Raw genomic sequence first — 26638 nt, forward strand, 5'->3', positions numbered from 1 at the left:
GTTGTGTGCTGTAAAGTCTGTCAGAGTTAGCTCAAAAATTAAAAGTGAATGGTGCAAAAGGTGAGGGTTTTGAGGGACATCTAACAGGTTCTTAGTTTCTAGGTCATAGGTGAGAACCAGATCAAGGGTGTGGTTATGACAGTGTGTTGGTTCATTTACTGTCTGAAGGAAACCTGTTGCATCTAAGAGTGAGTTAAAGGCTGACTTTCAGAGTCAACATCCATATGAATATGAAAGTCACCCACTATAATGACTTTATCTGTACTGTAAGCAGCAGTAGATGGGCGATACACAACAACTAATAAAACTGTATTTTCTGACTTCCAGTTTTGGTGAGACAGGCTGAGAGTGAGACTTTCAAATGAACTATAGATAGATTTAGGTTTGGGGTTAATCTGAAGACTGGAGTGGTAGATTGCTGCCACTCCTCCTCCTCGGCCTGTGCGTCGAGGAACATGACAGTTAATATAACCAGACGGATTCGTTTAAACTAACATACTCTTCATCCCGTAACCAAGTCTCAGTGAGACAGAATATATCACACTGATGATCGATTATTAGATCATTGACTAGGAGGGATTTAGAGTGGAGGGATCGTATATTTAATAATCTGCATCTGAAGGAGAGGGGAATGGAGAGTTTGTGAGTGTCGGGCACGCAAACATACAGGAGATTCATTCACGGGCGACCAGAGAGTTTGATGTTATAATAGCGTTATATTGTTGGAACAATGTGCTAATAAAGTTATTATTTCATAATGTTATAATCGCATTGTATTGTTGGAGCAACGTGCTAATACAGTTCCATATGAGTACATAGTGGATTCACATTTATTATTATTATTTCATACCCCCCCCGGTCCGTGGTAAAATTGTCAAGCGTTTACCGGTCTTGCCTTCTGCAAGGTGTGTGAAATGTTTAGGGAGAGGCAGAGGGAGGAGAAATGTTACAGGAGAGGGAGAGGCAGAGGGAGAGCGAGTGGAAGAAACCATGCTAGCACTAAGCTAATCTGAACTGAGCGACAGACATAACGGGGATCGGGGAAGGAAAGAATCCAGAAGATCATGCAGTTAATAAACTTTTCCTAAAGTGCTTGTGTACTTATTTATCAGAACTAACCACAGTGAAAGCTAACACAAACTATGTCGATTGAAGTAAATCCACAACACCGAGCACCAAATGCAGGCAAATGTATGAGTAGGACAGAGCAGAGCAGAAACAGGAAGTGCCGTAATACACAATACCTTACCCAATCGTAGACACAGGAAGAACTATGATGAACTACACTCACAGCCTGATATTTGCGTATTATAATACAGCAGAAGGTAAATGTCTCTAGGCAGAATAACAAAATTCCCCGAGGCACATCTTCTCTTACCGGAGACGCACGGCTATGAAATTTATTAATCAATGTGCATGCAGTGCGCAATGTGTCGATACGTGTGCAGCCAGTTACAGATGCGCCCGACTTTCTTCATCGTTTTCTACTGTTTTTTATTAAAATAAATAAAGAAAGAAAGAATTTCCCCTTGTCGATAAATAAAGGAATTCTGATTCTGATTCTGAATCTCTGAAGAGCAGATACCAAAAGGGCTAAGAAAGAGGTAAGAAGAAGAAGTAAAACAATCAGTGCAAATTCTGACATTTAAAATGACCGGAATGAATGAATATATATGGCACATATTGCAGCATATTAAAGTCCAAAAGTGCAGTGCAGTGTGAGTGGCTGTCTACAGGGGTTTAATGCTCAGTCTATGTGTGTGTGTGTGTGTGTGTGTGTGGGGGGGGGGGGGAGTGATAAATTTCACAGCTCTGGGAAAGAAGCTGTGTCTCAGTCTGTTTGTGTGGGGTTTGATATTCCTGTACCAAGAGGAACAGGTCTGCAGCTCTACGACCTATAGACCTTTGAACACGGCTGTCGCATATTGAGTCCAGGAAAATAGGAGTTGCCTCCAATAGGATGCTAAAAAGGCTAAAGATAGGGGGAAACTACAAGGAACAAAAAAAATCACTCTGATCAAGAGGATAAACTATCAGCTAATACAATTAATAAGGTAACAAAAAATCATTCCATCAGAGGAAGAGACAAAAGACTAATCCTATGGCAAAAACCTTAACTAAGAAACTTAAAACGAAAAATCACTCTGTTACAGAGGCAAAAACAGAAAGGATAATCGAGGCAAAAGTCAAGACTGTGGCTGCGAAAAGGCAAGACTGGGGTGAACGCACACAGACGAGACACACTGGCACAAGACAAGGGAAAAGCAGACTATTTGAACACTCTCTCTTCCTTCCTTCCAGCTTCAAGCTACCATCCTTCTTGTAAACCTCTGGAGCTGAGTATGGGGACTTTGATTTTACTATCCAATTCTTTGCCAATTAGTCCTGGATATACTCCTTAAATTCTTTGTAGGCTTGGGGACTCATTTGAAGACTTGGATTACACCCAAGGTCATTATCATTGCGAGCAAATACATTTGACTCTGAAAAAATAAGACCTGAAATTGAAAAAAAAGATCTGAAAGGAAAAAAAAAAATCTAAAACCAAATCTGAAACCAAATACAATTTGAAACTGTAAAAAAGTAAGATGTGAACCCAAAAACAGAAAATCACAACTGAAAAAAATAAAACCTCAAATATTAAAATATATATAAAGGGGAAATTGAAAATGAGTCATCTATTCAAGAGAATTCCAAAACCGAATATTTTATTTTTAGTATGAGGACAATGTTTGAAAGTTTGAAAGAAAAATTTCAACTTTCAATCCCAAGGGCATGCAGATAACCAGGATGGAAGAACAGTCAGAGATATTATATGTAACAACCACCTCTTGGATTAAACCACCACCACCAAGAGCAATCCAATAAACGTGAAATATTCACATTCTTCTTATTCTTCTTTATTTTCTAAATAAATAAATAATAAAATAAAAACTAAAGAAATATTCAATTTATTAAGTCAGTATGACTCCTTTACCAGTAACTGGAAATACATAAGGATGACTTAAATCATATAATTCTACATAAATTGTACAGAACTGTAGAGGTAAATGAACATTTAATGAACATCTCGCTGGGTTCATTTGAGCTGCAGAATTTGACGCATCATCCTCCTATTTTGCAGTCATGTTCTGCTAAAAAAAATAAGAATATCTGCTTATACTTCAATAGAAGCTCATAGTCATTACTTCAAACAAGCTATTGCCTCCTTGTTGCTTTTTCTTTGAAAGATGTGCTCATTTGTGGCTTTTCCTTGCATGAAGACTTCTAGTTCTATGGGGGAAAAATAGGGGGACCTCTTTTTCTCATTGGCAGTTGCCATGGTGAATAACTCAGAGTAAGTCTACTCAGCGTTGATTGGTTTTCCATCTCAGAGTAAATGAACTGTAAACTCACAGTATAACTCAGTTTGTTGAACCCCTTCTAGAAACTTCCTGGTCCGCTAGGGGGCAATGTCATCTGATATAACGTAAAAGAAGGAGAAGAAGAAATAGAGCGAGACTCCCAGAATGCCACTCTCCAACTGAAGCAAACCAGAAACATGGCGTCTTTCAGTAAATATCTGTCAGCGAAAAACTCCTCCATTGTGGGCGGCATTTTGTTGGTAGTATACCTACTGAAACATAGAAGAAGGAACCCCAAACAGGACGGGTGAGTGGGCGGCAATATAAAATGTTGAGATTTGTCTTGAAGTGCAGAAAACGCCGTTTTCCGATGACTTTGTGACGGTAGTCGGCATTCTAATTAGCCACTGCTAGTCCCCATTGGGACAGGTGACAGCGACCTGCTGATGGCACACAGATTTTTTTGATCAGTCTCCGATGACCGCTGTCTATCTCTGTGCAGTTTGGCCGCTTTTCCAATTGATTCTATAACTTAAATGACCATACCCTGATGAAGTACAAACAACAAATGTCTTTGTGCTTACCCGTGAATAGCCGATTGGTATAATTTTTATTAACTTAGAACTCAGTTGTCATGTGCCAAGTTCTGTCTGTGATACCGATAGTTGTAAATAGTTATTTAAATCTTTGACACCTTTGATTGTCTCGCTTGGAGCGCTACAATTTAAAATTGCAAGTTCGTGTTCATCTTTCCTTTGTATTGGTTCCTTTAAAAATAACAGCTTCTCCTATGTTTTCTTAGTATGAGCAGTGAAAGGATTCAAGGAGTTTTATTGTCATTTCACACATGTAGAAACATGAGGTGGAACGAAATTAGTTTCCCTGGTCCCGGTATAAGAGCATATAGCCTAAATACTAATGCTATAAATATAAAAACAACCAGAATAAAGGATATAACCAGTGAACAGGGACCAGATGGCAACAATATTTACAGCAGTATTGCAGAATTGTGCAAATGAGGAATAGTGCAAATGAGACAAGTGTGCATAGTTGTGTGTGCAAAATGGCTGCATTGTGCAACGTTCATGGGTGGTTGTCAGGGGAGGGAGAGGGAGGGTGACGTGTGGATGTGTGTGTGTGGGTGGGGGGGGTTAGCAGCAGCAGGGGCTACAGAGGTCCTCCAGAGTTCAACAGTCTCACAGCTTCTGGGAAGAAGCTGTTCCTCAGTCTGGTGGTCCTGCTCTTAATGCTCCGCAGCCTCCTGTCTGAGGGGAGAGGGGCAAACAGTTTGTGTGAGGGGTGGGTGGGGTCCTTCATGATGCAGGAGGCCCTTTTCCTGCACCTAATGTGGATAGGCTGTTGTGGATAGGCTGCGTCCCACAGTCTTCTGTGCAGCTTTCACCACCCTCTGCAGGGCCTTATTCTCTGCCGTAGAGCAGCTGCCGTGCCACACGGTGATGCAGGAGCACAGGACGCTCTCTACCACACATCTGTAGAATGATGTCAGGACTGAGCTCCCCAGTCCGGCACGCCTCAGCCTTCTGAGGAAGTAGAGGCGCTGGTGTGCCTTCCTGATGATGCAGGAAGTGTTGTTGCTCCAGGTGAGGTCGTCTGTTATGTGGATGCCCAGGTACCTGAAGCTGGAGACCACTTCCACCGCTGTCCCTCCGATGTACAGGGGAGAACGGGGGAGACGATGTCTTCCCCTTCTGAAGTCCACAATCAACTCCTTGGTTTGTTTCTCTGCACCAACCCTCCAGGCGTTCCACCTCCTGCCTGTAGTCGGACCCGTCGCTGTTGGCGATGCGTCCAACCACAGCTGTATCATCCGCAAACTTCACAATCAGGTAGCTTGGATGTTGTGCTGAGCAGTCGTGTTAGCAGGGTGAACAGAAGGGGGCTCAGCACACAGGCCTGAACAGAAGAGGGCTCAGCACACAGCCCTAAAGTACCAAAGCCATAACAAGGAAAATTATGGAATTCATGGTCCTGGATGATCATCCCTTCTCCATAGTTGAAAGTAGTGCTTCAGACATCTGATAAATTACCTCAGTTCTGGTGAATTTATAAGTATACTGTAAAATTATGTAAGTAACTGACATTTGTTTTATTCTGTAAAAAGATATCAGATTAAGTTGGGTCTGTGGCTCATTTTCAGTTAATTGTGACTTTTAGTCCTTTCCAGTTGCAGAATATTTTATTTTGAGAGGAAAATGTAAAGTTTGATAATTTATTTTATTATGAAAGTAAAATTTTGCATTGCAGAAAAGTTGACTCTTGTTTGTATATGCTGTGAATGATAGTTCTTAGAGAGAAAATCGGAATTGGCAAAAATCGGTATCAGCAGTGCTGCTGGGTTCTGCTCTGAGGTTTCTGGCTTCTAAAAGGACATTTTTCCTCGCCAAGTGCTTGCTCATGGGGGGTTTGTTGGGTCTCTCTTAAAATTAAATGGTGTTGCTTGCAAAGTCACGGAAACAAAAACCTGGATGTGGGAGGAGTTCAGTGAGACCATGGAGAGAGACTTTCGGTCGGCCTCAAAGAAATTCAGGGGCATATGGGGTGGTTGGTGATGTTACCTGCCTCTAACTTAGTCACTCACAGAGTTCAGTTATAACAGCCAAGTTTCAACCTGTAAAGGGTAGTCTCTAACAAAACAGAGAATTCAGATACTTTCAACTAAAATGTCAAGCTTACCTTTTTCCAGTCATGTCACTGTCATTTTTAGATCTTGGTCATTTTAACTAGTGCTGTATCTTTTAAATGGATGAAGGATATCAGATGTTTGGATCTTAAGTTATCAGAGAAACATTGCTGAAGCAGAGCTTTTCCAGCTGAGCTGTGTGTGCCAGTCTGTCTTACCACTAAGTGTTGAACAGTGCTGATGAGAAAAATATGACATGCTGGACACTGTAAAGTAATAGGATCTAACTCAAGTTAGATCAATTTGTCTGTGTGAGTAAGACTGGCCTGCACTTGGTCTGATGACATAAAAAGCAAATGGACAGACAAAGAAAAAAAGTGCTGTCATGTTGTAATTACAGTTTTTCAAGTGGAAGGAGACTTGCCAAATAACTTAAGTATTTTGATCCACTTGATCATTTGGTGTACCACAACCTGGCCTTTGAGGCTTTTCAGGCTTATTCAGCTTGTAAATGGTTCCTGCTATCTGGTGCTTAGTGAGGCTGCTGGACCTTGATGGGATTTGCTTCATGTAAGACATCAAGTTGAATGCACCCCATAGAACAAAGCCAAAAGTGACATTTTGGACCCTAAAATTGTGGCTTGTCTAATGTTCGTATGCTTACCCATGGTCTGTGGCAAGGTTACGAGCCTCATCCTGTTAGTTAATTAGAGCAGGTTTGGACCATACTCCTTCATTAAATTTTGTAATACACTGAGAGAAGGAGCACACAAACAGAGATGCGTAGCAACCGCAATAATACCACAAGGATTGGAACTATGGATTATGATAATGATGAAGTATACAGAAGGTACTATGATGATTATGCTGACAATAGTAATAACAATAATCATAGTAGCTGTACAGAGTAGTAAGAGAATTGAAATAAATTATGACTAAACAGTAGTAATCGCAGTAGGTATCAAGCAGCATCAACCATGATCCATGGGAACCTGTGAGATGAGAAAGCACAAGGACTCTGGGGAAGAAGTTGAGTTAGTAACATGCTTTAATGGGACATAAATGTGTGCAGAAGGAGAGGAAGAGAGAGCTCATTGTGTCGTGGGAAATCCCCCGGCAGTCTAAGCTTATGGCAGCATAACTAAGGGCTAGCCTAGGCCAGCCCTAACTATAAGCTTTATCAAAGAGGAAAGTTTTAAGTCTACTCTTAAATGTAGAGAGGGTGTCCACCTCCCGGGCTGAAACTGGAAAATGGTTCCAGAATAGAGGAGCTTGATAAATAAAGACTCTGGTTCCTGATATACTTTTGAAGACTCTAGAAACCACAAGTGGGCAGTCGTGGGCAGTCGTGGATCAGCGGTTAGGGTGTCGGACCCGTAACCGGTGGATCGCTGGTTCGATTCCCCGTCCAGGTGTCCATGGCTGAGGTACCCTTGAGCAAGGTACCTAACCCCCACTGCTCCCCGGGCGCTGCACGCGGTCGCCCACTGCCCCGGGTTTGCTGTGTGTGTGTGCACGTCACTTGGGTGGGTTAAATGCAGAGCACGAATTTCATGGGAGTGAGTTCCCTCCAATGACAAAATGTGTCACTTTCTTTCACTTTCCCTTTCAAGTAACCCTGTCTTGGGAACGTAAAGCTCTGGTGGGATAATATAAGATACCGTCAGCTCTTGAAGATATGTTGGTTCCTGGCTGTTCGGGACTTTATGTGAGGAGAAGCATTTTAAACTATCTACAATTCAGTTTCAATTCAATTCAGTTTATTTATATAGCGCCAATTCACAACAAAAGTTATCTCATGACACTTTACAATTTGAGCAGGTCTAGACCAAACTCTTTAATTAAATTGTAAATAGAGAGAGCCCAACATTCCCCCTTGAGCAAGCACTTGGCGACAGTGGTGAGGAAAAACTGCCTTTTAGACGACAGAAACCTCGGAGCAGACCCCGGCTCAAGATGGGCGGCCATCTGCCTTGACCGGTTGGGTTGAGAGAGAGAGCAGGAGAGCAAGAGAGAGAGAGAGAGAGAGCAAGGGAGAGAGGCAGAGGGGGTGGGGTGTGAGAGAAGGAGCACACAAGCAGAGATGCATAGCAGCAGTAATTATACCAGAAGTATCGGAAATGCAGATAATGATAATGACAATGAAGTATACAGAAGGTATTATGGTGATTTTGATAACAATAGTAGTAACAATAATGGTAGTAGCTGTACTGAGTCGTAACAGATTTAAATCAGATTATGACTAAACAGTAGTAATTGCAGTAGGTTTTGAGCAGGACGACAGCAGGACCGCAGCAGGAGGTCCAGTCATGATCGATAGGAATCTGCGGAACAAGAAAGCACAAGGACTCCAGGGAAGAAGTTGTGTTAGTAATATGCATTAATGGGACATGAATGTGTGCAGAAGGAGAGGGAGAGGAAGAAAGAGCTCAGTGCGTCATGGGAGGGCCCCCGGTAGTCTAAGTCTATAGCAGCATAACTAGGGGCCGGCCTAGGCCAGCCCTAACTATAAGCTTTATCAAAGAGAAAAGTTTTTAGTCTACTCTTAAATATAGAGAGGGTGTCCGCCTCCCGGACCGAAACCGGAAGATGGTTCCATAGTAGAGGAGCTTGATAATTTAAGGCTCTGGTTCCCAATCTACTTTTGAGGAATCTAGGAACCACAAGTAGCCCTGCATTTTGGGAACGCAAAGTTCTGGTGGGATAATAGGGTACTATTAACTCTTTAAGATAGGATGGTGCCTGACCGTTCAGGGCTTTATAAGTGAGGAGGAGAATTTTAAAATCTATCCTGAATTTTACAGGTAGCCAATGTAGAGAAGCCAGAACAGGAGAAATATGATCTCTCATGCTGGTTCTTGTCAGTAGTCGTGCTGCAGCGTTCTGGATTAGCTGGAGAGTCTTTATAGATTTATTGGGGCAGCCTGATAGAATGGAGTTACAGTAATCCAGTCTAGAGGTAATGAATGCATGGACTAATTTTTCTGCATCTTTCTGACTCAGGATGTGCCTAATCTTTGCGATATTGCGGAGGTGAAAGAATGCAGTCTTTGAAATATTTGCTATGTGCGAGTTAAAGGAGATGTCCTGGTCAAAGATAACTCCTAAATTTCTTACAGTGGAGCTTGAGGCCACGGGTAAGCCATCTGGCAATGCAATATCACTGCATAATTTGTTTCTAAGGTGTTCGGGGCCCAGAACAATAACTTCAGTTTTGTCAGAATTTAGAGGTAGAAATTTGCAGGTCATGCAGGATTTTATGTCTTTAAGACATGTCTGAAGTTTGGCTAGCTGATTTGTTTCATGTGAGATAGCTCCAGAATTAGAAAAGAGCATTGTTAGTTGCATGGAAGAGACCTTGAGTCTGTGAACATAACTAACGCCAAGCAGTGTGGCCAGCACACCTCCCCATAATCTAACTACACATGGATCAATACAGATCAATACAACATTTATTAAATCTGAGACATTGATTAAAGTAGTCCTGTGTTTGGCTGTGCTAGTCTTTGAGCCTGTGCTAGGCTCCTTTCAACATTACCTTGGAAGCTTTCTGCCTGGCAATTCCATCAATAAGGGATGAGCCAAGTTGTTAAAGTTATAATTCTAGTGTTGAATGTAATGCTTGCTGCATTCCTGACAATACAGTTTGGGAAAAAAACAGTTTCTCTAATCTTTTTAGAGTTTGCTGTCCCATTACTTACGAATTTAGCTATCAGGGTTGTAGCGTCTGGCCAAAGAAAGTTGGACTACATCCAGACAAATAAACAATTTTAAAAGTCACTGTCTAGACAATGATTTTGGCACATTTTCAGATCTGATTTCCATATCCATACTAGCGTACCTGGAAATGCATATAACATGACCACACACATAAACTAAGCGTACATCCAGCTGTTTGCAGAAAATATAAGCAATTTTTATTTTTGCTTTTCTTTATTCACTTTTTTACTTTCTAACATGTTACAGGTACCAGAACTTGTACTGAGGCAATAAACTACTTTTCCTGAAAACAGGACAAAAAAGATGGGGCATGGAAATGTGACTGCTCTTCACAAAATCCTCCCGGATAATAATTTAACAATAACGTTTTGGTTTTGATTTTTTTTTCCATCATATTTCCAGTGTCCTTTTGTGTCTTTCTAAATAGACAAGACAGTTATTCACTCAGTGTCAAACTCAAATACTCCTCAGTATTATCACACATACATTGAGTTCATGTTTAAATATGAGGCTTATAGTCAACATGCACTCTTTTAGATGTTGTTCTTTAAAATGCATTTGAATTGTATTTGCTTCACAGCAGAATTACCCTTTTTGTTTTCTGCTGCTGTACAATATCTTTGTTCTGTAGCTGCACCCCTAAATGTAAACAGGAAGACTGTAATTTATCTTATGAGGCTAATGCTAAACAATGTGCATTCTAACTGAACACACTAACAGCAGGTTAACTGAACTCTGTATATGATCACTCTTTTAAACATAAAACGGATTCCGTTAGTTCATAGTACAAATACATTAGTGTTTTTTTTTGTTTGTTTCTCCCCTTGTCATTCAGGTAAAACAACATGCACGCTACCTCCATGAGCATCCTTGCTTTTTATTGTTGTCCATTCCACAAGAGGTCTTCATCAAGGCCGATCTGGACATTCAAAATTTTTCTTGCCATTCCTCAGCAATCATAACTTAATTGATAAAATTAACCCATTTGACACTGGTTCTTCTTGGCCAACCCAAAACCCTTGCTCCATTTAGGGTTGATAACTGCAAGACATGGAAATCATTTGAATTATTGTCCTCACATACAAAGCTCTAAATGGTCAAGCCATCTTATCTCAAAGAGCTCATAGTACCTTATTATCCAACTAGAATTCTACGCTCCCAGGATGCAGGGTTACTTGTGGTTCCTAGAGTCGGCAAAAGTAGAACAGGAGCCAGAGCTTTTAGTTATCAGGCTCCCTTCCTATAGAATCATCTTCTGGTTTTGGTCTGGGAGGCAGACATCCTCTTTACATTCAAGAGTAGACTTAAAATGTTTCTTTTTGATAAAGCTTATAGTTAGGGCTGGCCTAGGCTGGACCCTAGTTATGCTTCTGCTATAGGCTCGGACTGCCTTCCACACATATTCATGTCAATGCCATCAATGCGTGTGACTAACTTGACTTCTTCCCCGGAGTCTTTATGCTTTCTTGTTTCTCAGGTTCCCATGGATCGTGTCTGGGCCTCCTGTTGTTTTCCTGCTTGACACTGACAACTGTTACCACCTGTTATACTTCTGCATTGTTCTTATGTACCCCCCACTCTCTCACACACACACAATATGACCAGTCAAGGCAGGAAGCTGCCCACACTGAGCTGGGGTCTGCTACAGAAAAGGAGGTTTTTCCTCGGCACTGTCGCCAAGTGCTAGCTCGTGGGGGTTTTGTCGGGTCTCTCCAAAAATCAAATTAAAGAGTTTGGTCTAGATCTGCTCTAATGGGAATGTGAGACAACTTTTGTCGTGAGTTGGTGCTATAAATTGAATTGAATAAGTGCTTGACTCACTCGTGTGCTGGTGTGACAGCATTAGGGAAAGGACACGTAGTAGTAATAAGACCCAATTTAAGAAGCCAATGTTAGTGTCTGCTGATAGCTGGATGCTGGGCCAATGAGCAGTATGTTCATACTTGGGTGTGTATACTTGGAGAATTGTGGAAAGCTAGGTTTATTGGCTCCCTTTGTTCATGTCCACTGGTAAACCTTTGATGCCTTGGTTGATTAAATCATAGAAAATATCCATTCTTGAGATCAGTAAGAATAGATATTTTCTTCACTTTGGCATTAAAGAAAGGATGATCTGATGTATGTCCTCACAGCCTGATGTCTTTCATTCAACAATAATTTGTCTGATTCAATTATTGTTCTTGTTTTGCAGTAGAAAAGGCAGCTCAGATCTAGTGCTGAACACTGAGGTATGTCAGTCTTTCATCTTTGAGTGTCTGGAGCCAATATAGTTTTCATAGTTAGCTTTAGTTGTATAAAAGCCCTCTTTTGTTATATCTCTTCATACAGAAAGATGGCAGGAAGGACCGAGCAGCAGTGGATAAGGTTTTCTTCCTCCGAGTGCTCCGAATTATGCAGATTATGGTACCTCGATTTTTCTGCATGGAGGTATGACATCAAATTGCTATTATGTTGGTATTGTCTCTACCAAGTTGGTTATATTTTCAGCATTGTCAAAAACATCTGAAGGAGTTCCTCAAGTTAGACAGCAAGTTAGACAGCCAGGACATTTCTCAGGTAAAACTTTTTGTTATTTCAGCATACTCCATCTATAGCGTACTTGCATATCCCGTTTGCTGAGTGAAATATATAGTCGAAGTTTCTGTAGTGTAAGGGTGGTTTCACCTCTAACTTGTATGGTTATGTTAAAATGAATTTGGGCTGGTGTGATAGCTGTCTACAGACCCTTTGATAGATGGGTCTTGATGTCCTGTCAAGCAGATTTTATTTACTGTTTGTGTGAAGGCAGCTTGACTTCCAAGAGAATTTTATGATAGCAGATATGTGATTTTAGCATGATTTCAAAAGCCAAACTAATATTTGGTGCACCTCTTCCAAGATGGTGCTGGTGAGGTCCGCTGTCATACCTGCTCCCGAGATTTGTTTGTATATAGTCGTTTTTACGCTAATTTTTAACTTGTTAAGTCATCCCGTTGTAGGTCATAACACATATGACAGACAGACCCTAATTAACCTTGGAGCAGAGTACTCAAATTGTGCTCCTATCAACTTAATCCCGGACCCGACCTGGCCCGTCAACATCCTACGGGCAGGCTACAACAACAACAACAACAACAACAATGGACGCACAGGCCGCAGGTCACAGAGGGCCCCGAGGGAAACGAGCCGGGGTTAGGAACAGACTGAGACGCAGAGCACACCATTCAACTCTGCCCAGCATCGCACTCGCCAATGTCCAGTCACTGGAAAACAAGCTTGATGACCTCAGGGCCAGAATAAAGATATACGAGACCTGTAATGTCATCTGCCTCACTGAGACATGGCTGACCCCCCTGACTCCGGACCACGCTGTTCAACCAGCGGAGTTCTTCTCTGTTCACCGAAAGGACAGGACTGGCGAGTCTGGTAAATCAAGCGGAGGTGTGTGTCTGATGGTGAACAACAACTGGTGTGACAACAGGAACGTTGTGTCTCTCAAACACTCATACACCCCTGACCTGGAGCTCCTAACCATCCAGTGCCGTCCTTTCTACCTGCCCCGCGAGTTTACTTCGGTCATCATCAGCGCTGTTTACATCCCACCTCAGGCGAACACGGACACTGCTCTCACCAAGCTACATGAGGCTATATCCACCTATCAAGCTAACCAGCCCGATGCAGCCCTCATCGTGGCCGGGGACTTTAACCGTGCTAACCTGAGGAAGGTGATACCGGAGTTTAAACAACACATCGACTGCCCCACCAGAGGAGAGCGGACTCTGGACCACTGTTACTCTCCTTTCAGGGATGATTACAAAGCCAAGTCTCTGCCTCCGTTTGGCCTTTGGGACCACAGTGCAGTCCTTCTCGTGCCGAAATATAAACAACGGCTGAAGCAGGAATCTCCTGCAGTCAGAGAAGTATCACGGTGGACTGACCAATCAGAGGCCGCTCTGCGGGCCACACTGGATTCAGCGGACTGGGACATGTTTCGGTGCGGACATCGACAAGTTCACTGAAGCGGTTGTGGGATTTATTGGGAAAATGGTGGAAGACATAACACCGACAGCCACCATCAGAACTTTTCCCAACCAGAAGCCGTGGGTGGACGAAACTGTCCGCGACGCGCTGAAGGCCCGCACTGCTGCCTACAACTCGGGACTCCCCACCGGTGACACGACGCTGTACAGGACAGCCACCTACGCTGTCCGTAGGATGGTGAAGGAGGCTAAACGCCGCTACGCTGCAAGACTGGAGCTGCAGATGGAGGAGAGCAACTCCAGGGCGCTGTGGCAGGGACTACGCACCATCACAGACTACAAAGCCACACATCCACCCGCGATGAGAGTCGATGCTTCTCTAGCTGATGAGCTCAACAACTTCTTTGCACGCTTTGAGTTGGACAGCAGGCAAGAAGCTGTGCTCCCAGCCGGCGGAGAGGTGACACTCAAAGCCTGCGCTGAACAGCTCGCACCGGTGTTTACAACGATATTCAACCTCTCCCTCTCACAGTGTGTGATTTCCACCTGCTTTAAAAAGTCTGTTGTCCCTGTCCCAAAGACAGCCAAGCCCAATAACCCCAGTGACTATCGCCCCATAGCACTCACATCTGTGGTGATGAAATGTTTTGAGAAGCTGGTCAAAACGTTCATCACCTCCTCTCTGCCCCCCACCCTGGATCCCCTTCGGTTTGCATACCGCCCAGACAGATCCACAGATGACGCCTTAACCTTCCTGCTGCACAAGACACTTTCCCACGTAGACACTAGGATGGGGAACTATGTGAGAGTGCTGTTTCTGGACTACAGCTCAGCATTCAATACCATAGTCCCCTCCAGGCTGGTCAGCTGTGTGATCTTGGACTGAACTCCTCCCTGAGCAGGTGGATCCACAGCTTCCTTACCGGCAGACAACAGGTGGTACGCGTGGGCCCCTATAGCTCATCCCCCCTCACCCTCAACACTGGATCCCCACAAGGCTGCGTTCTGAGTCCCCTGCTGTACTCCCTGTACACACATGACTGTGTGTCCACAACAGACAGCAACATCATTATAAAGTTTGCTGACGACACAGCCATTGTGGGTTAATCTCCCACAACCAGGAGGAGGCATACAGGAAGGAGGTCACCCACCTAGAGCGCTGGTGCCAGGAGAATAACCTCCTGCTGGACGACAGCAAAACTAAGGAGCTGATTGTGGACTACAGGAAGAAGGAGCAGAAGAACATCTGTCCACTCTGCATCGGCGGGTCTGAGGTGGAGAGGGTGGACAGTGTTAAATACCGTATTTTCCGCACTATAAGGCGCACCTTCAATGAATGGCCTATTTTAAAACTGTTTTCATATATAGGGCGCACCACATTATAAGGCGCATAGAATAGAAGTTACAGCAGTGGCTGGGGTTGCGTTATGCATCCACTAGCTGGAGCTGCGCTAAAGGGAATGCCAACAAAACAGTCAGATAAGTCAGTCAAACTTTATTAATAGAATACAAACCAGTGTTCTGACAACTGCATTCACTACCAAAATGAATAAACAGTTTTATCTTGCTTTGTTCCCTCGGAAAATCTGTTTAGTCTTCTTTACCTGGCGCAGGTCATCTTGCTGCTTCCTCCACTTCCGCACCATTGATTCGTTAATGTTGAAGTGACTGATAGCCTTCAGCTAAGCCTAAGTGTGTCTCTTGAAAGGAGCCATTTTGGGGTCCTTAAACACACACAAATGGTGCTCAGGAACTTTTACACCTGCACCACTGAAAGCGTCTTGAGTGGGAACATCACCACATGGATGGGCAACTGCACAAAGCAGGACCTCTCAGTCCTTAGTAGGGTTGTCCGCTCAGCTGAGCGGACAATCAGAACAACTTTAACCGACCTGCAGGACATTTACATCAAACAATGCAAGTCGAGAGCTGAGAAGATCCTCAGGCAGCCCCATCCCTGTTGCCATCAGGCCGTCAGTTCCGCGATGGAACCAACAAGGAGAGGATGAGGAAAAGCTTCTTCCCCCAGGCCATCCGTCTGCTCAACAGTGAGCGTTAATCTGGACAATCCTACTCCCACCTGCCCTCGATGTAAATACTGTACATGTAAATACTGCACATTTTCACATTTTTAATTTTATTATTTTTATAAGCTTTCTATTTTACAATATTTATTTTACAATGTTTATTTACTTACCTATTTTTTGGTAGCAGGGACATAAAGAATTTCACTGCACATTGTACCATGTATGATTGTGTGTGTGACAAATAAACCTGTCTTGTGTCCTGATGACTGCAAGCTCAGTCCATGAAGTGATCTTAAATGAATGGAAATCACCACTTTTGACCAGACGGTTTATGGAATTTTCCTTTAAATTTTCCCCTTCCTTTAAATTTCCGACATCAAACGGAAAGATACAAGGTCAAGACGAATGGCCATTGTGCAATCCAAAGTGGGGTGAATGCCATCTCTCCTAATCAGCTTAGGTTTTCCACAGAAGTCTGTCAGTTACATACAAATTCCAGGCCGACTAGGAGCTACAATAAACTACACTAACCTACACTAGGTCGGACTGCATTGGCTGCTGGAGGTTGCAAACTACAGAAGCTTATTATTTGGTTTCCATGGTGCAGAGCCACATTTCCAATTCACTAAGCATCGCCTCCAGCGCAGTAAATAAACTACATTTATTACATATCTCTCAAGGAGACAGAGGAATGGCCAAACATTTGGCACACCGAGTAAGAAAGAGCAGGATAGAAGTCTTTGCTAGACAATAAGCTATACTAGGTAGTAGAAATTAACTAATGCTAAATGACAGTAAGATTAGCAAGACAGATAGATCGATATACTTTCCCAGGCTGGGAAATTGCAGTGCAGCAGCAGCAATACACACAACAAGCTAAACAAAATGTTGAAAATAGCTCAATAAAAAGTGGCATATATAAAATATATATGCAAGGCAATATTTTAAAAAAAGTATATATACAACAGTAAAACAGTGTAATGTAGTGCAAAATAAAGTAGAGGTAGGGTGTAAGGTGCCAGTAGAATGTAAGGTGAGTGAGTAAAACATATAAAGTGCGTAGTGACTGTCTATTATGACCAGAATTTTAGCTGTTATTATACAGTGTGATGGCATGTGGCAGGAAGGATTTCCTGTATCTGTCCCTTTGACGGCGGAGCTGTAGCAGCCTGTGAGAGAAGGTGCTCCGCTGTCTGTCTACTTTGTGGTGGAGAGGGTGCTGTTCATTGTCCATGATGGATAACAGTTTGTTCAGCGTCCTCCTCTCCACCACGGTCTCAAAAGACTCCAGCCTGTGACCGAGTACAGAGCCAGCCTTCTTGATGATCTTATCAAGTCTGTTGGTGTTGCTGGTTCTGATGCTGCTGCCCCAACACACCACAGCAAAGAAAATAGCGCTGGCAACAACAGACTGGTAGAAGGTCTCCAGACTTAGAGAATTAGATTTTCTTTATTTGTCATTTGGATTTTCATCGCAAACGAAATTTCGGTACAGTGGCTCAAGCATAGCAGGAATTACCGACATATTCTTTTTAAAAGAAAAAAGTAAAAAATATAATACATACACACAATAAATATGCAGTAAAAAGTACTTGAATGAGGTATTTTGTATAAAAAGTTAGTCAGCATATATACATATGTAATTATTATTGCACAGTGAGTATTTGTAATAAATAGTACTTTTGTAGATGTACAGAATATAAATATATTGCACCGTAAATAAATGGGCTGTAGTCCTGAGTGGTGTATGTGTGGGTGAGGAGGGGAAGTGATCATGTAGAGTTAAGTAGTCTTATGGCATATGGAAAGAAGCTGTTTGCGAGTCTGGTTGTTCTGCACCGCATGCTGCGGAATCTTCTGCCAGACTTCAGCAGTGAGAACAGACCGTGGTGAGGGTGGGAGGGGTCACTGGTGATGTTGTGGGCCCAATGTCCTGGAGAGGAGGGAGTGGAGTCCCAATGATTTTCTCCGCTCTCCTCACCACCCTCTGTAGTGATTTCCAGTCAGAGGCACTACAGGCCACTGACCAGACTGAGATGCAGCTGGTCAGGATGCTCTCTATAGTTTCTCTGTAGAAGGTGGTGGGGATGGGAGCAGGTAGTTGTACTCTCCTCATCCGGCGAAAAAAGTGCATGCGCTGCTGGGCCCTCTTTACCAGAGTGCCAGTGTGATTGGACCAGGTTAAAGAGTCAGTTATCTGCACCCCCAGGAACCTGGTGCTGCTGACAATCTCCACTGCTACATTGTTGATGGTGAGAGGGGTGTGGCTGGACCGGTTCCTCCTGAAGTCCACAGTGATCTCTTTTGTTTTAAAGACATTCAGGATCAGGTTGTTGGTGTCACACCAGACTGCCAGGTGTTTCACCTCCTCTCTGTAGGCCTGCTCATCATTTTTCGTGATGAGGCCCACTACTGTTGGGTCGTCTGCGAACTTCACAATGTGGTTGGTAGTTGACCTGGCGTAGCAGTCGGGTGTCATAAGTGTGAATAGCAGCGGACTCAGGACACATCCCTGAGGGGAGCCGGTGCTCAGAGAGATGACACTGGAGACATTGTTTCCCACCCGCACACGCTGAGGTCTGTTGGTGAGGAAATCAAGCAGCCAGTTGCAGAGGTGGGTGTTATATCCAAGGGGGGCCAGTTTACTTATCAGGTGTTGTGGAATGATGGTATTGAATGATTGTTGTAAGTGCAACTGGGCTAGTCATTGAGGGAGGAGGTTGTGTTGTTTTTGGGTACTGGTACGATGATGGCAGTTTTGAAGCAGGATGGTACCACAGCCTGGTGAAGTGATGTATTGAAAATGTCTGTGAGAACCCCAGCCAGCTGGTCAGCACATTCCTTGAGCACTCTTCCTGGTATGTTGTCAGGGCCAGCTGCTTTCCGGGCTTTCACCCTCCTCAGGGTTCTCTGGACATCAGCTGAATCCAGGCGGAGTATCTGCTCACCTGGGCAAGGAATGGATTTTATTGATGAGGTGGTGTTCAGTGCCTCGAACCTCCCAAAGTGTTTGTTCAGTTGGTTGAGGAAGCTAGTGTTGTTCTCACAGGAAGGGGTAGGAGCCTTGTAGTCAGTAATAGATTGGATGCTCTGCCACATCCGTCTGGTGTTAGTGAGGTCATTGAAGAAGTCCTGTATTTTTTGTCCATGAGCGCGCTTGGCCAGTCTTATAGCCCGGTTCAGGTTGGCTCTAGCTGTTTTCAGAGCCACCATGTCACCGGACTTGAAAGCCTCGTTTCTTTCTTTCAGCCTTGCACGTACCTCACTGGTCATCCAGGGTTTCTCATTTGCCTGGGTGGTGATAGTTTTTACCACGCTAACATCCTCCAAACATTTCTGGATGTATCCTGACACAGATTCAGCCTACTCCTCAATGTCCATGGCAGCTGATTTAAACATGTCCCAGTCAGTAGACTCGAAACAGTCTTGTAGGGCATCCATGGCTCCTGCAGGCCAAATCCTCACCTGTTTCACAGTGGGTTTATTCCTGATCAATAGGGGCTTATATGCAGGAAGAGAGGTGGTCTGAGGAGCCGAGGTGGGGGCGGGGTGTTGCCTTGAAAGCCCCTTTGATGTTGCTGTAAATCAGATCCAGCGTATTCTCACCTCTCGTGGCAAAATCCACATACTGGTGGAAGTGAGGAAATACAGTTTTCATATTGGCCTGATTAAAGTCCCCTGCCACCATAAACACCCCCTCTGAATGTGCAGCTTGCAGGTCACTGATGGAGCGGTAGAGGACATTCATGGCATCTCTGGTATTTGCAGTGGGTGGAATGTACACTGCTGTGATGATGATGGCAGTGAATTCCTGAGGTAGATAAAAAGGTCTGCATTTCACCGTCAGTAGTTCCACATCAGGAGAACAGTGACATGTGATCTTCTCTGCATTGCTACACCAGTTGTTGTTTATGTATATGCAGACCCCACCGCCCCGCGATTTGCCAGTGAGAGAGCTCTCTCTGTCCAACCTGAATGTTGGAATGTTGTTAGCCCCTCCATGATAACGGCGTCATCCGGTACAGATGGAGTCAGCCAGGTCTCTGTGAGAATGATGGCGCAGCAGTCTCTCGTTTCCCGCCTGGTCGTCATCTCTAGATTTAGGTGATCCAGTTTGTTCTCTAGGGAACGGACATTGGAGAGCAGGACGGAGGGTAGCGGCGACCTGAACGGGTTAGCCTTTTACTTGGCTTGTAGCGCCGCTCAACACCCCCGCTTCCTCTTCCTGTCGCACCGCCTCCACCTCCCCCATTGTCGGACACTGCTGGTACGAGGCTCCGCTGCACCACAGGCCGCTGGATGTAGCTGGCGCAGCAGTCTGAGGCTGTTTAGGAGCTGTCTAGGAGCTGATGTGGACGCGTCTACGTGCCCATAACCACTGTTTTCTGCCAGATCTAATACTTTCTCTCTGTTTAGATAAGTTCGCTGCCAGTTCCTATTTAAACTGCGTGAATTTGATGAGTTGTTCACCAATATATCTGTCGGTAAATCTATTTGCGCTGTCGGAGCCACTGCAGCCGCAGCCAGCACGGGCGCCGCCATCTTGGGCCTTCCAACATCTTGCTGCACATGTTGAAGGATCTCAGCTTCCTCAGGAAATAGAGTCTGCTCATCCCCTTCTTGTACACAGCTTCGGTGTTAGAAGTCCAGTCCAGTCTATTACTGATCACCACTCCTAGGTATCTGTAGTCCTCCACCACCTCCCCCCTGATCCGTAGTGGCTGTGAAGGCATCCTCTTCCTCCTGAAATTGATCACCATCTCTTTGGTCTTGTTGACATTCAGTCCCAGTCCCAATGCAAATGGGCTTGTTGCAGCAGGTAGATGACAGCATCGTCGACTCCTAAATGGGGCTGGTAGGCAAATTGCAAGGGTTCAAGAAACGTCCTCACCTGTGGCCTCAGCTGGGCTAAGACCAGTCTCTCCAGGACCTTCGTCACATGAGATATGAGGGCGACTGGTCTGTAATCTGCCGGGTCAGATGGCCTCAACCTCTTGGGGACTGGAACCAGACAGGATGTCTTCCACAGTGTCAGTGTGTGTGACTTTCTCTTGACTCAGGTTCGTGGCTCAGGTTGTACAGATGTCCCAGTACAGGAGACAGCTGGCACAGGTCTTCAGCATCCTAGGTGTGATGCCATCAGGACCTGCAGGCTTCCGCTGATGTAGTTTTTCCAGCTGCCTCCTAACCTGGCCTGTAGTCACTGTTGTGCTGATGATGTCTTCCGTGGAGGAGGAGGAGGGGCAGATGGTGGGGTGCTGTACAGGAGAATGCTGGGGGTAGGGTTGAGCCATTTGGGACAGTGTGGGTGTTTGGTTAGGGAAACAATAGTCTCATTTTTTTCAGATTGTGACTTGTAATGCACTGGCACAGGGATTCAGGTAAGACCGTTCGTCTGGGGGTGTCAATGGGGTGGCAAGAGGTGAGCTAAACCTGTTAAAAACTGGTTAAACTGGTTTGCTCTGTCCAGGCTCCCTGATGTCTGCCTGTCTTTCCCCTTCATCCCCGTGATGTGCTTCATTCCCGTCCACACATCCCTCACTCTGTTCTGTTGGAGTTTGGCCTCCAATTTCCTCCTGTAGTTGTCCTTACATGTCCTCAGCATGTCTCTGAGTTCATGCTGCACTCTCCTCTGCTCCTCTCTGTCTCCAGACCTGAAAGCCTACTTCTTCTTGTTCGGAAGGGCTTGTTGTTGGAGTAGCAGTGCATGGTCCGGGCTGGCATGGTGGTGTCCTCACAGAATTTTATGTACTGAGCGATGCAGTTAGTCATCATATCAATGTCCTCCCCATACGGCTCACAGAGTACATCCCAGTCTGTTGACTCGAAGCAGTCCTGCAGTGCCTCAGCAGCCTCATGTGTCCACCTCCTCACCGTCCTGGTGTGCACAGGCTGCCTCTTCACAAGAGGGACATACTTGGGAGTCATCATGGCCAAGTTGTGGTCTGACCTGCCGAGGGGGGGGGGGGCTGTGGCATCATATGCATCCATGGCATTAGCATAAAGGAGATCCAGTGTCTTATTGTCTCTGGTGGGGCAGTCGACATACTGGTGAAAGTTATTTAAAATTTTGTCCAATGAAGCATGATTAAAATCTCCTGTAATAACCATGAATGCATCCGGGTGTTCAGTCTGTAGTTTGGCCGCGGTGGAGCAGACCACTTCACAGGCCACCGCTGTATCGGCTGACGGGGGGATGTAAACAGCGATAACAATGGTGGACGTGAACTCTCTCGGTAAATAATACGGGCGCATTCCCACCGCCAGCAGTTCAATGTCCGGGGTGCAGATCCGCTCCTTCACACACACATGTCCGGGATTGCACCACCTCTCACTCACATAAAGTGCAAGCCCGCCACCCTTCTTCTTCCGACTCTTGGAACAGTCTCTGTCACCTCGTATCAAGCTGTAACCTGGGAGCCCAACGCTGTTGTCCGGGATGTGTGAGTGCAGCCATGTTTCGCTGAAGCAAAATATGCTACACTCACGGTATTCCCTCTGGGTCTTCACTAGTGCTGCCAGTTCGTCTGTCTTATTCCCCAAAGACCTCACGTTTCCCATTATGATCACTGGGACCGCTGGTTTATGTCTTCTCCTCCTCTCCCTCCGTTTGACTCCGGACCTGCAACCCCGGCGTCTCCTTCGTAACTCCTGTGGGACCACAGGTCTGTCTCCGTGCAGCAGCACGGGCTTACACAGTGCAATCAGCTGTTCGTGGATGTAAACAATGCCCCCACCGCTATTGACAACGTTCTCTGTAAGAGAAAAGAGTAGTAAAAGTAACAACTTTGTTGACCAAACCTGACGTGGTTCTGGTCAACTTGCTGCGCATAGCAATGCAAAGTATACAAAATGCCACTTCCTGTTGCCATTCTGTGGCATCATGACTCTCAGCAAATATCGTCATATACATGTACTCAGGGCAGATTGGCCTCTGCATAACTAACAATAACTCTGCGAGTTATGCAACATTTCCTGTTTTTTGGTGAAAAAAACGGCTGACATCATGCTTTGAGACCCCATAATAGACACTGAATGTTTTGATAATTTCAGATGATATAAAGCTTTTGATAACGTAAGGTTTTATGAACACTCCTGGCCAAGTTTGACAAAGATCTAATCAGCCCCCTAGGAGGAGTTCAAAAAAAGTGTAGGACATCTGATGTAAGCCATTTGGCAGAAAATCCAAAATGGCAGACTTCTTGTACATCATAGAGAGGTGTCCCAGAGACTTCATTATAGGTGGGGATGAGTTCTGCCTACCAAAGTTCATACATGTCAGTCAAGTGATTTGGTCATCCAAAGTCTATTCATCTGAAAAATTCCAATGGGGCTACTGAGCCAGTTTTGGAGGCCTATGTGGAAACCATGTTAGCTTACATTTTTCACCAATCCTAACAGGTTTTGTCAATTTTCGTGAGTTTTTGTCCATGAGAAAGGTCTCATTTTTGGCTCCAAGTACTTCAAGAAATAATTACAGTTAAAGCTGCAAGCAGTATTGACGGGGCCCTTGCACACCTGTGCACATTGGGGCTTAAGTCATTGCAACTTGTTGCCAGCAGGTCACGCTATGAGTTTAAGTTAATATTGGCATGCAGCTGGTTTTCACTCTAATCCAACATCTGAGGTTTGGTACAGATTGCACAATGTATACCTGAGTTACAACAACTTCCTGTTTCATGGTGAAGCTTGGAAATTTGCCATGCATCCATGGCAATTCTGTTTCAAGAACTCATCATTAAGCTCTTAAAGTGTTTCTGGTCAACATGAGGGAAACAATACACAATTACTGTACTGTCAGGAGTGCGGTCAGAATATGGCCGGTAATAGTGGGTCTTCAAATAAAGACAAGCATTTCTCTACACTTTATTCTTGTTTAAAAGTCATTGACAGTATATGAAAGCTATGGGGATCAATAAAAAGGTGACCTTATGGCGGTAAAGGCGACACAAAAATTTGGGTGCACCTAAAATTTGTATTGGTGCACCTAAAAAAGAAAAAAAAAAAAAAAGTTATGCGCACCAGTGCAACCGTTGGTCTGGAGCCCTGCGGTTATAACAATTTCCTGTTTTTGGTGTTGAAAATCAACAACATCAAAACTTGCTGCATCACCACAGGACGCATGTTTGACGAAACATGACGACCCTCACTCTAATGCATCATCAACATCTTAAGACTTTAATGACCAAATTTCAGTGAGCCTGTTAGATGCAGTAATGCAAAGTATACAGCATGTTACTTTCTGTTGCCATTAGGTGACACTATGACTTGGCAAATATTTGATGTGATCGCTTGTCTAAAATTTGGGCCAGATTGAACTATGCATGATGAGTTATGCAAAACATCCTGTTTTTTGGCAAAAAAATGGCAAACTTTGATGGCCTGTAATGACCATGCCCTGTGACAAAATGCAATGCTTTAGATAACTTTTGATCCAAGTCTTAAGACTCTTACTCCCACGATGCACCACAGAGCGACACAGGAAATCATTCCTGCCTGTCGCCATCAAACTGTTAAACTCAGCACTGTGACCGACACACTCATTCACTTTATATATACAATGTATATATTGGTTTTTTACACATGTACATACCTGTATTTTTAAATTTTCTTAAAAAATTTGAACACATTTGTAAATACCTGTACTTTGAGATTTTAGTTTTTGTTTATCCTGTTTTTATGTTTATCCTATTTTTATACTCCTCACTTTTCACCTTTCTTGGTCGGGAATACTGCATGTGCAATATCTGTAAAACAAGAATTTCCCTTCAGGGATAAATAAAGGAATATTGATTCTGATTCTGATTCTTGTGATCACACTGACCAGGTTTGACATTGATCAGATCAAAGGTTGAAAAAGTGGAAGATGTATGATTTTAGGCAATTTTTCGCATAAAATCCAAAATCGCTGACTTCCTGTGTATTGTAGAGTCGACCCAAGAGACGTTATTGTACGTGGTGATGAAATACATATGCCTATTTCATGCATGTCAGTTGAGTGCTTTAGCCCTGCAAACTCTTTTCATCTGGAAAATTTCAAAGGGGCGCTATTTTAATTAATTTCAAGTCCTCACACTTTAGCACTAAATAATAATAACAAAGAAAAATTTTGTGAATAATAATAGGATGCTTACACTTTTAGTGCTTGGGCCCTAATGATAAAGAAAAACCTGTCAATAACAATAGGGTCCTTGCGCTTTTAGTGCTCGGGCCCTAAATATATCCTATAAAATTTGAACTTAATTCTAGTACTGCAACTGTTTTGATTCAGATATATCTGTGATAAGTGAATATTGTTCAGTAATATCAACTGAGTCAATGTTTGGTTTGGTAAAGATACACTGATGGTTTGATTTTGATATGACAGAATAGCAACACATAGCAGAGCCCTTTAACACAGATACCACTCCATAAGGCAAAGTCACAGCCATATGGGTCCTCTGTTTCCATTCAGCCTTATCCTATCAGTTCATCAGATATGAGCTGAGCAAAGGGCAGGTCAGTAAAGGATTTTATCTGTAATGTTTTACAGGCCCCACTAACTATTATTTGTGGTTTCTCTTTTCACCATAGACTGGGTACCTTATCTTTATCGCCACCATGTTGGTGGCCAGGACCTACTGTGATGTATGGATGATCCAGAACGGCACATTGATTGAAAGGTCAGAGTCTAGGTTCACACTTGCATTATCATTCAAAGTTTAAAGTACAGATTTTCCAATTCATAACTTGAAAGGTCTGGTGTGTAGGATTTAGGGGCAGAAATGGAATACAATATTTATAATTATGTTTGTATTAGTGATTTCACCAAAAACTAAGAATTGCTGTTTTCACTACATTTAGAATATGCTTTTTGTAACTAAAAATGGGAACCGTCCTCTTCCACAGAGTATGCCATGTTGCATTTCCATTTTCAACAGTAGCCCAGAACGGACAAACTGAACACAAGCTCTAGACAGGTTGAGAGGTGTATAGTTGGTTGCAGTCTGTAACCACACTGCCTGATGCCACTAAAGACTACACACTGGACCTTTTACAACATATTGTGGTCTTCATGTTTTCATCATGCCGCAGCCCTGACAAACCCTATCAGTCTGAAATTGAATGACAAGAGAATTCAATTATATCCAGTGCAGTCTATGAGTATTAGAACTGTGAATTAATGTTTTGCCTTGGTACTCCCAACACATCAGATTTTGTCAGTGTGAATTGTCCTGCTTCATTCATTGGAGTTTGTAACAGTTGCATTAGTGTAAAAAGGATGGTGACGTGACAGGGGTGTAAATAAATAAAACGATCTGCAATCAAAGTAATTAAAGCCTTATACCAGTTATTTACCAGTTTTACAAGTGTTGCAGAGCCCCTGTAGTAATATCTTTTATATCCTTGCCTTGTGAATGACACTGCCTTTTGAGGCTTACACACCCACGATACAATCACCAACAAACCTTTACCTGTGGAATGTTACAAATGTGGTGTTTTTGAGCATTCCACAAATTTCACATAACTTGTTGGTCCTGTCCTGGTTTTGTATAGAAAAGCTTAAAGTTTGCACAGAATACTTCCTCCCACAGTCCAAACACATGCAGGTTAATTGGTGACACTAAAAGTTGTGAACAAGAGCGTGAATAGTTTCTTCATATCAGTATGTCAGCCCTTTGAACTGATGACTTGTCCAGGGTGTAGAGCTGAGATAAATGCATGTAACATTCAATAGAATGTTACATGCATTTATGTCAGGACTCTTAACTGTTTCCACAGGAAAAGGAAATTACAATTTATGAACCTCAGCATTGGTACCTCTGACTGGCGGTGTTTGCTCATCTTTCTGTTTGTTTTGCAGTGCAATTATTGGCCGCTCGACAAAAGATTTCAAGACCTTCTTGTTCAGCTTTATCAAGTTCATGCCCCTTGTAAGTGTGCTTATCTATTGACCTTTATTTTTGG

General features: G+C 43.7%; 1 protein-coding gene across 3 annotated transcripts in view; it reads left to right on the forward strand.

The window, feature by feature from the left end:
* The first annotated feature begins 3484 nt into the window (after positions 1-3484).
* The window catches only part of LOC124049315 (ATP-binding cassette sub-family D member 3), a 53746-nt gene continuing 30592 nt past the window's right edge, over positions 3485-26638 (forward strand). The window contains exons 1-5 of one of the 3 annotated variants that reach the window (XM_046370806.1): positions 3485-3651; positions 11900-11933; positions 12034-12132; positions 25265-25353; positions 26535-26604. In XM_046370806.1, coding sequence (XP_046226762.1) covers positions 3542-3651; positions 11900-11933; positions 12034-12132; positions 25265-25353; positions 26535-26604 — 402 coding nt within the window. In that variant the 5' untranslated portion in view covers positions 3485-3541. Of the gene's footprint in view, positions 3652-11896; positions 11934-12033; positions 12133-25264; positions 25354-26534; positions 26605-26638 lie in introns of all 3 variants that reach the window. The other 2 variants (XM_046370805.1, XM_046370807.1) reach the window with 2 other exon arrangements.

The sequence above is a fragment of the Scatophagus argus genome, chromosome 18 (genome assembly GCF_020382885.2).
Source record: "Scatophagus argus isolate fScaArg1 chromosome 18, fScaArg1.pri, whole genome shotgun sequence".
Taxonomy (NCBI): Eukaryota; Metazoa; Chordata; class Actinopteri; family Scatophagidae; genus Scatophagus; species Scatophagus argus.